This window comes from Rutilus rutilus, assembly GCF_951802725.1.
Source record: "Rutilus rutilus genome assembly, chromosome: 20".
NCBI lineage: Eukaryota > Metazoa > Chordata > Actinopteri > Cypriniformes > Leuciscidae > Rutilus > Rutilus rutilus.
In genome coordinates this window covers 3,746,626-3,757,770 of record NC_140225.1, presented here as the reverse complement: position 1 = coordinate 3,757,770, position 11,145 = coordinate 3,746,626, and the positions used below count along the sequence as shown (strand labels likewise).

Below are 11,145 nucleotides of genomic sequence, written 5' to 3'. Positions count from 1 at the left end.
GCTTCTGCAAGAACCAACGAGGTTCATTCTCGTGTTACGCATCACATTTGAGCTTCTGCAAGAACCAATGAGGTTCATTCTCGTGTTACGCAGCACGTTTGAGCTTCTGCAAGAACCAATGAGGTTCATTCTCGTGTTACGCAGCACGTTTGAGCGTGTGTCAAGCAGGTTCGGTTGAGCTTCTGGTTTATGTTCTCTGATCAATGTTTATATGTGAATAAAAGCCTAAATTAAATCTGTTCATCATATAAAGTGATTGAGACTCTTCAGAAAATTTAGAGTAAACCGCCTGATTCATATGGATTAGTTTTGAGATCTCTTTATGAACTTTTTGAAGCGTCAAAGTGTCAGTTGCGTAGCTGTCAATGGAGGGACAAAAAACTCTCAGATTTCATCAAAAAAATCTTCATTTGTGTTCCGAAGATGAAAGAAAGTCTTCTGGGTTTGGAACGACATGAGGATGAAATTACAGCATTTTCATTTTTGGGTGAACTAACCCTATTGTAATAAAGCTGTTAAAGCTGTAAAAGGTCTGCAAAGTTTTAGAGATTAAAGTGTGTGTGTGTACTTAGCCAGTTTCTGGTAAACCTCACAAATTCTGTGAGTCATTGTCGAAACCATTGCAAAACTTTTGATTGAAAATACTGTACTTTCATTTGCAACCTAATGCACATTATAACCTGACAGAAGAATGTTTATTCTGATTATTAAATTGACCTATTTTTGAATCATTGCTGTCTTGTATTATATCACCCTTTTTCTCTACACTGGAACAAATAATAACCTAAAAATGGTAACATCTAACTCTTATAGGTTAAATCCGGTAGAAATAGCTATTTATGGTAACAATGGCAGGTTGCCACTTTTTACAGTCAATATGTACGTCTATAAGATTTTCTGCCCTTCAGTTTTCTTAAATGTGTCATGTGTCCTATTGGAGCTGTTCCCTGTGAAGTGAGGGGCACGTGTGATGTTTATTATGAATGACTGGCATCTGTCATATGACTACATCAGGTCTCTAAAGGTCGACTCCTGTCACTGCGCTGGTCTTCAACTCGCACTGCCACCGGCCCCAAGGACAGCAGATCCGCTCTGATGCTCACACTCACTCATCCAGAAGAGTGTGAGACGGAGAGATTCATTCTGCAGAAGATGTCAGGAGCATGCAGGACAGATGTTGAAGTGGGAAATGAATCATTTCCATATGAAATGCCGATTGTCCTTCATTGTTGTGATCCACTAGCGTAAATTTCATCGCTACTGTCCTTTTCCTCCCCCAATTAGCATAAGATGATTTGCGGAACATGTAGGGATTAATAGATTGACGGTCTTGCATGGCTGGATGATTCTGTTAAGATTTGTTTTTGTGCATGATAACTAAAAAATTTTTTTTTTTCTAAAGATGCAGCGCCCTGTTCTCATCAAAATGGAGAAACACAAATAATGCTTTTTCCAAAATTTGGTTAGTATTGTTATTTGGGATCAATAAAATATATATATTTTTATATTTGCGAAAGAAAATAATAATTTAATTGAACAAGGATGCAATTAAATTGATCAAAAAAGATTTTTAATGCTGTTTTTTGAACATTTTATCCATCAAAGAATCCTAATCCTAAACACACACATATACATATGCAGTATATATTTATATAGCATGGTTTCCCCAAAAATATGAAACAGGACAACGGTTTTAAACATTGATAATAATCAGAAATGTCTTCTTGAGCAGCAAATCATCATATTAGAATGATTTCTGAAGGATCATGTGACACTGAAGACTGGAGTAATGATGCTGAAAATTCAGCTTTGATCATTTTAAAATATATTCAATTAGAAATTATTTTTATTAAATTTTTTACAATATTCACAGTTTGTATTTCAGATCAAATCAATGCAGCCTATAGGTGAACACGAGCAAGTACCATGTTTTAGACATGATACCATGTTAATGTCTTGTGTTTTTGGACATGTCCTATGATAGAACCTTGGAGTAACATAATATCTAAATATTGTAAAAAATTCTGTAACACTGTATATGGTATTATCTGAATTCTTAGAGCAACAAAACTGCCTACAGATGTGTACAAGGACTAATGTGGCATGTGGGAAAAGTGCAATGCACAAACAGACATGCTCACTAATGCTCAAAACAAGTGGTTCCTGGCCAGCCATTTCTATGTTGAATCATTTTAAGTGGTAATGCACCCATTATCAGAGTGGAGCTGGTCAGTGTAGAGTCTATCCATCTATTTTTACTTGCTGTGGTCAGCAGGCCCATTTAGCCATCCGGTAATGAGAGCTAATGAGCTGGCCCTCTCCACACAGCCCTGGGCAAATCACATAGCATCTGATTTGCACCACAACAATTCAATAGCCAAAGATTAAGCCTGGTCACCGGAGTCTCAGGGGCCATTTACAATACACTGTTTTCAACCTAAAACTTTTTTATGCGTTTTGGCCGTTCATTTACAAGACAGCAACGTTTTGGGGGCCTAAAAATGCAATACAGGTTTCAATGTAATTTTTTTTGGAAAATGATACCATGAAAATCAACAAAAACATGGATTTGTGAAAGCGGTGATGTCATGCGCATGCGTATCACGTGTTCAATCTATTGGCATGTGTGGTGTTTCTTTACAAAGTGACATCGCCAACTACTGGCCTAGCAGCAGAATACAGCGTTTTTAGTCGTTTTTGCGGGGACCATTTTGCAAACGTTGTCGTCTGTGCGCGAAAAACACAAAGGAAAACTGTTTCCGTTCAAAAACGTGTCCTGAATATTCACGAGCTGTGGAATCAGATCGAGAAATTTATATTTTGCATTTAGGAAAATCTGTAGGCCTATTGGGATTTAGGAAAAGAGCAACTAGTCTGTTCTATACTGACCATCGTATTTAGCAGAATTAATCTATATAGGGTTAAGGTATACTGTTAGGGTGTAGTACACTCTCAGAAAAAGGTACAAAAGCTGACACTGGGGCGTGTCGGAACACAGGCACTTTGTGCCTTAAAGGGTTGGTTCACCCAAAAATGAAAATTCTGTCAGTAATTACTCACCCTCATGTTGTTCCAACCCCGTAAGACTTTCGTTCATCTTCGGAACACAAATTAAGATATTTTTGATGAAATCTGAGAGCTGGATCACTCCTCCATAGGCTTCTATGTTATTGAAACTTGCCGGCCCAGAAAGTTAGTCAACCTTAAGTTTATCAAGCGGCGAAAATACTTTTTGTGCGCAAAAAAAATACAAAAAATAACGTCTTGAGTGAATTCACGTAGTGTAACAGTGCAGCGCAACATCAGAACGAAGGCTCACTATTGGCCGACGCTGATCATGCGTGTGATGCTGGCCAATAGTGAGCCTACGTTCTGAAGTACAACCCTGAAGCGCTGCGCTGTTACACTACGTAAACTCACTCAGAGGTTTTTTTGTTTTGTTTTTCGCCTCTTTTGAGTGTGTGTAAAGCCTACTGTTGTCATGTACTTGTGCCTTGCTTTGAAAATCCAGATTCAAGATGCTTGATGCAGATGAACGGTGAAATCACATTTAACACAAGGAACAATAACGGGAACCACCAGCACTAAATATAACACCAGACTCTGAACAGAGGATGACTGATATACACTGACTAACAGGGGGATAATGATAGACAGGTGCAGGTGATTAGTTGACTTGGAGATTAACCAGGGTAAATATGGCTGCGTCTGAAAACATAGCTGACTTGTTGTCTGAACTGACCTCATGAAACTGATTTCAGACAGACTTCTGAGGAAGCGTAACGGTTTAATGATCTACAGCAAAATAGAGAGAGCTTTGTTGAAAACTAAGTGAATATTTAATGACTATAATTGTAATTTCTCACTATATAACATCAGAAGTGGAAAACGTTGGGCAAAAAGGTACATTTACACACAAACTGACCAGCAACCGCAACTTTCAGACGCCATCTTTATTTCTGTCACAGAATGGAACGCACAGGATTGTGGGATATCAAAGGCAGTGAAGGACACATCCAAGTTGAAGCTAACTTTGGATTCGGACGTGCCTTGATGCCTTCCTACCTCTGAAAGCAGCATTTTTAAGTTTTCGGATGCAGAAAACTAATAAGACAGCAATGGAGACCAAAGAAACCGCAACTAAATACACAGGAACGGAAGATATAGGCACAAGACAAAAGAAATTAGTTGATGAAAACAAGATAATCTTGACAACTTGATATGCAAATTTCTAAGGCCTCTAAATGATCAAATCGTTGCTGAAAAACCTGTTGTGCTCAATCTACATTCCTTCTGTCATCTGATCTAAAGTTTACCTTTTTTTTGCAAGTAAAAGGCCTTTTAGTATTGTAAAATGTCCACCTTCAGGTCTTGGATCACGTGCCTTTTTGCTGTGAAATCTTCACTTATTTCTATAAAGAAAACACAAGAATAGGTTTTAGTACTATTTTAAGATGAACACTTACTGGACTGAAGCAAATTATATTTGTATGCATTTTATGTCAGTGGTCACTGATATAAAGATCTCATTGATTAAATTACAAGCTATCAGAAGTCCATACTTTCTGGCCATAAATATCAGCATATTATGCACAAAATTGCAAATATTTGCTCAGGTTTGAGCCTATGAATAAAATTGAGGTATTTTTTCCCCTCCATATTCTCCATACTATATGTAACTTACTGTAAAAGCCTGATGCCTTCACCACTCAAATGTGTATCAAATATGAAACAAAACAAAAAACACATAACATAAACTGTCCCACTTCAAAAAACTTCACTGGGGCAGTACCTTTTCAAAAGTACACTTTTGTTCCTTTAAGGTACTAATATGTACCTTTAAGGTACCAATGTGCGCCCTTAAAGGGTTAGTTCACCCCAAAATGAAAATTCTGTCTGTAATTACTCACCCTCATGTTGTTCCAACCCCCGTAAGACTTTCGTTCATCTTCGGAACACAAATTAAGATATTTTTGATTAAATCTGAGAGCTGTCTCACTCCTCCATAGGCTTCTATTGAAACTTGCCGGCCCAGAAAGTTAGTAAAGACATCGTTAAAATAGTCCAAGTGACTACGGTGGCTCAATTATAAGTTCATCAAGCGATGAGAATACTTGTGTGAAAAACAAAACAAAAAAAACTCTGAGTGAGTTTACGTAGTGTAACAGCGCAGCGCTTCTGGGTTGTACTTCAGAACGTAGGCTCACTATTGGCCAGCATCACACGCATGATCAGCGTCGGCCAATAGTGAGCCTTCGTTCTGATGTTTCCTTTGTGTTTTTCGCGCACAGACGACAACGTTTGCAAAATGGTCCCCGCAAAAACGACTAAAAACGCTGTATTCTGCTGCTAGGCCAGTAGTTGGCGATGTCACTTTGTAAAGAAACACCACACATGCCAATAGATTGAACACGTGATACGCATGCGCATGACGTCACCGCTTTCACAAATCCGTGTTTTTGTTGATTTTCACGGTATAATGGTAAAAAAAAAATTACATTGAAACCTTTATTGCATTTTTATGCCCCCAAAACGTTGCTGTCTTGTAATTGAACGGCCAAAACGCATTAAAAAGTTTTAAGTTGAAAACAGTGTGTTGTAAATGGCCCCTGAGACTCCGGTGACCAGGCTTAATCTTTGGCTATTGAATTGTTGTGGTGCAAATCAGATGCTATGTGATTTGCCCAGGGCTGTGTGGAGAGGGCCAGCTCATTAGCTCTCATTACCGGATGGCTAGATGGGCCTGCTGACCACAGCAAGTAATTTCAAAAACTTTTAGCCTTTTGTCATCAAACTAAAGTCAGACAGATGGAGAGTTTGAAAGACTCAAGAAGTGACAACATGTAGACAACCTTTCTGAATGGTTAGTTGGTGAATTTATGTAGCTTATGTGTAATTATCTTCTAGTCATTGATTGGCATATTCTGTTTTGATAATCTATAAATCATGTTCCCGGGGGCGGGGTTTATGTAAATTCTAGGGTTGGTGATGTCACTAACCCGGGAGGAATGTGGTGTAGTCTCTACCAGCCGTTTGTTGTAGTCCTTAAAAAGCAATTTCTTTAAAAGCAAATATCTCCCTTTGCTTTGAACTTTGAGCATTGTAACTTTGCAGATGTTGTTTATGCTCAAACAGCAACATTACACACTAACTAAAGTTAGAAAAGTGAAATCATAATCAACCACCCCTTTAATAGAATTAGAAAAATCATAATGTTTCTTAATGGAGTTAACGTGGATAAATGAATATTTATTGTTAGCAATGGGCTATATACAGCCCATTGCTAACAATAAATGTTCGTATATAAATAGAGCATATTACGCAGATAAAAGTTTTGGTGCATGAGTAATTTTCAATTAGTCATCTCCATTTTTACATTTCCTCCTACTTAGTGCGGTAATGATATAAATCCAATGTGACAAATTAAGACCAAACACATAATATTTACTGCATGTTTTTTTCTGATTGTTTGTTATTCTTCCATTCAGTTTGATTTCTGGCATTTCCAGGAAGATGGGATGTGCAACTGCCACAAGGATTACAAATGACAGGCTAAAATGACACATGCATTAAGAGAAGCACGGCCACAGAAGAACACATAACAGCCTCTTCACTTACCTAAGCCAAGTAGAGCACTTCAACAATAACAACCTGGCCGACCAATCAAAAGAATAGGGCACTCATTGATAATAACCTATTCTTGACTAAGCTTTAACCACGCTGTTAAGAATCAAATGTTTGGGTTACCTTAACTTTAACCCTGACTTTAACCCTAACTCCATTTGTATTTCCAACAGAAAACCACAAACCTGACTATTATATATAATATATAGGCCTATATATATATATACTATTAACCTATCTATCATATACATATCAAACATTCATCAAGGCTATAAATGGCTTGCAATGCATTAAAAACACATGCACATGAAAAACAAGCGTAATATTTAGTGACAACGCATTCTGCTGGCTCAAACACTCTCACACTGGCACTGGACCATCCTTATTTTTGAGTCTCTTTCAGATATTTATATCAGTTATAGTTTAATTGGTACAAACCAAACCACATTTCCAGGCCGAAGGACAACTCAAAATAAATCGAATTTGACAGACAAGCCTAATTTTGGCGACCAGAGTCCCATCTTACAGTGCATGTCATCTTATATAACAGCTTCTTTGGCGTTCCATATCCTCTGACATTTATGATTCAAATGTCCAGAGCTGCCTTTAATGCGTTGTAGACGCTTAGTCACAGGCCGGCTAATGCTAATGACCGTTTCCCTTCGGAAGTTCTCAAAATAAGACTCACAAAATGAGACCTTTCTCTGAAATTACACGAATGAATGATCGCACACCTTTTGCTGTTTGTTTTGGTGGAAGAATGGAGAGCGGACAAACCCTTCTGAATATATCCGTCTTCAGACTGCATCATAATCACATCATCCTATGACACTCATACATCATCACTCCAGCTGTCTGTATATTTGCCACATTTTTCTAAAAAAGTGAGCGCTATGCAATATTTAACATTTTTGTCTTGCTCTGCACCTGTGCTCCTTAAGTCCAATTTATCTGTATTTTCAGGGATGAAAACATATGGCAGTCATAAGTCACAGAAATATAATTGAGGCAGTTTGAACATTCTTCAAAGTAATGGCCCATTATTCTGAATGGCTGTCGGTGGAACCAAACATGACCATGAATCAACTGTAGTTCATGGTTAAAGTTTGTTTCACGCTTGTGGCCGGACCAAGAGCAACATTGAAATTGAGCGCACTCGAGAATTGTATGGCTCTTCAACCTTTTATTATACTTTGAATGGCAAAAATAAAGATTTCCAGTGCCTGACCCTCCCAAACCCAAATGATCCCTCTAGAGTTAGAATTCACACAGAAGCAACATCAATATTATTTTACAAAATAATTCAATTTACAAAATGCACGGAGATACATCATCATTCGAGATATTTCACGGGTCCAATCAGCAGTCTTCAGGTCCAAATATGTGGTTCTCTTATTGTACCAGTCCGGGGCTTGTTTCAATGCATTTATTGATCTACAATTTACAGGAAACATGTCAAAGCAAACGTGTCGGTTCCAAGGCCAAAGCACACTATGTACATCTTAAAGCTAACATCTCTCATCAAAGTTTAATTTCTATGTACAGTGCAAACATTTACGTTTTCTTTTTCTTCAACACGTTGTTTTTAGTAGTATGCTGATGTCCTATACTAGACTGTGTAAATGGAAAACCTATGATGGTCAAGGAGAGTTGTTTTCTTGCCTTCAAACCCACCTCAGAGCGGCTAGAAGAGAAAAGATCAGTGTTTAAATGTGCTTGAAAACCAAACTGTTGGTTATACAAAGCCATGCACGTCTCCGTCTAACTTACCAACGGTATATGATTCAGAAGTCGGTCTACAGTGACGTCATCGTAGCTCTCCCGATACGAGGTCTCTCCGCCAGCCGATTCCTCCTGCATGCTGGGTGGGTCTTCTTGACTACAGAAAGGAAAAAAAACACCAGTAAAATACCCTTTTCAACACCACAAAACATGTTCTTTGGTGAAGCAACAACATGCTGGTGCTTTATACCTTCTCTTCCCTGTTAGAACAGAGTTAAGATATTTCTTCACCGCCATCTGCTTGCGAAAGCGGCTGTAGTTGTCTGTGAATATTGCGTCTGAATGACGCTTCATCGGCGCCTGGTCTTCCATCAAATCATCACTAAAATTGCACAAAGAAACACGTCAGATATGCATTTCATTCCTAACAGTTTATTTGACATTAAACATTTACTTTTATTCATTTGGCAGACCAGTCGTAAGATTATAAGATTATACGGTATATAACCCAATGGACATTTTGAGATTGATCAGAGTCTGCATATGGATAAACAAAACTAAAATTTAACGATTACCAAAATATAATTCCTGTTACACCAAGTTCAATTGATCTGTCTCCTAATTAGAGGATCTGATTTCTCCTCTCACTATTAAAACATCTAAAAACTCTCTCTTCTAAAACCAGTCTGAGGCAATGGATGGTTTTAGTTTGCCACCAAGTTGGTTTCCACTATTCAGGTCTGGTTTAATGGTTTTAGAAGGTTTTGGGACCACCTGAGTGACCAGTGAAAGCCATCAAATCACCTTAGGCTGGTTCCAGCATGGCTATGGATCCTGTCAAGGATTTCACCTCTGCCAGATTGTGAAATGCCACTAAACCCAGATGCATTGGCATAAAAAAAGGGTTCATGTACCTGACTCGCTTGCCGATCAATGACTCCAGGTACCGTCTGGCAGATAACTGTCCGAGAAGTTTACTGTATCCGCTTGTGAAGAGCCCGTCTGCGTGTCTTGTATCTCTGCACAGACACAGAAACCAATCATTTTACAACTGAAATAACCAACTTTACTCTAGAAACCAGTGAATGACAGTCTATTTCAGTTGCTCTTATAGCACTGAGTTGTAATAAAAGATGCCTGTTTTTAATTATATGAAAGCTTTCGAGCAATATCTGTCTCAGTTTCCATCAAAATTCCAGTTAAACTAAAAACGTAAATATTCTAAAAGCTTCTTGAATAACTCGTATTAAGATTCTATAAGAATAAGAACTATTTTCCCGGAAACTATGATTAACATGGTACATTTTGCATGTTTGTGTAAGAGCCACCAACGATTTCAAGCATTTGGAGGTGATTAAAATAACTCAATGACAATTAAATGACCATTTTAATTCGGTAGCCTATTGAAATTACACAGAAACGGTGTGTAAACTAAATCGGGATTTTCCCTACTTGATTGGTTCATACAGCGTATCAAAATGGTAATCTACCTACTTAAATATCCAATAAGACAACAAAAATAACTTTCTTCTCTTTCTTTCCCCGTGTTTTTATTTTAAATCATCTTTCTTGTTTTCTTTTCTGTTGCGATTCAGTCACCTGCGCGCGCACAGCTCTGATGGCGCGGACAGCGCGCGCTCATTTTCCGATATATAAAATGCTTTAAAACCTTACAAAAGAGTTAGGAATTGTGTTTAATTCGTGTGCTTTCAAAGAATAAAGCTCTTACCTCATGGAGGCGAAGGGTAAACTTAAGGTCCGGGCATATAAAACACTGGAGAGAGTTATGAAGAGCAAAATCTGAGAGCCGTTCCTCACGAGCATTGCTTTACACCTGTGCATACATGAATACATACTGTGATTTAACATTGCATTAATTAACAATCAAATGTAAATGCTTTTTAAAGCTTGAATGCAATTGTAAAACCTAACTTAAAATGTGCACTCTTTTCGCAAACATCATAATTAAAAGGGGCTTCTTTATAGAAGATTTTTCTATTTTATTAATTATAAGATTTTTTTTGCGTTGCCTAAAACAATTTAAGATTAGTTTGTATAGAAAATTCTACTTAAGAAAATACTACTTAAACTGTTTCAGTGGGCATTAATTAATGTACATGTCATGCAATTTCTTGAGTTTGTAAAATAAAACTAGTCTAAATGAATGTAACGTGCACAGAAGTAAAAAGTGACTATGGTAAATGTTGAAATATTAAAATCAAAGGAACTTACATGTGCTATGGTGATGTGATCCGCGCGCTGATCGGGGTCCTGAAATGCCTCCAGTCAAATCTCCCAAAGTGACCAGGTGGTTTTTAAAGTTCCTTTTCGCGGTCTTGTGTCTCTTTGAATAGTCTCACCCCTCGCCCCGTTTTATATGTCTGAATACTTTCCATCAGAGAGGAAGACAATCAGATTTGATTTGTGTTAATACGTCACGAAGAAAGTCCCATTGGGATGGATGTGTTCGTCATTGGTCGGCAGGCACACTTCACACACACACACACACACACACACACACACACACACACACACTGGTGAAATCAAGTTTGTGATTGCTCAGAATGTTTTGTGTCATTCCTGGTGATTCATTCTTTGGATATTTGTTTGCATGGATGCATTTTTTGGTCAAAGAAGAGATGCGAGCATGAAACATGAAACAATAAACCTAGCAGGACTTCCCAAGGTAAAAAATAATTCCTGCACAAAATTCCTTTTGTCATTTTTTCCCCTAAATTTGGAACTGATCAAAAAAACATTAAAGGGAATATTATATGGATTTTTACAAAAAAATGTTTA

The 11,145-nt window shown here is 37.7% G+C and overlaps 1 protein-coding gene across 1 annotated transcript; it reads right to left on the bottom strand.

Annotated features, from left to right (window-relative positions):
- Positions 1-7,792: 7,792 nt before the first annotated feature.
- Positions 7,793-10,729, bottom strand: vip (vasoactive intestinal peptide). Its single transcript, XM_084392043.1, has 6 exons — positions 10,579-10,729; positions 10,076-10,180; positions 9,261-9,365; positions 8,597-8,728; positions 8,395-8,503; positions 7,793-8,308 (listed from the first exon to the last, which is right to left on the bottom strand). Coding segments are annotated over exons 1-6 (462 nt in total). The 5' UTR covers positions 10,581-10,729; the 3' UTR covers positions 7,793-8,299.
- Between the last annotated feature and the right edge of the window lie 416 nt (positions 10,730-11,145).

What these genes read in the sequence shown, in the direction of transcription:
- vip (XM_084392043.1), bottom strand. An exon ending in TTGATCGGCAAGCGAGTCAG is followed by an intron (nt 8,729 to 9,260) that starts GTACATGAACCC and finishes GTGCAATTTTAG; the next exon opens with TGATGATTTGATGGAAGACC. An exon ending in GTTCTAACAGGGAAGAGAAG is followed by an intron (nt 8,504 to 8,596) that starts GTATAAAGCACC and finishes TCCTTTCTGTAG; the next exon opens with TCAAGAAGACCCACCCAGCA.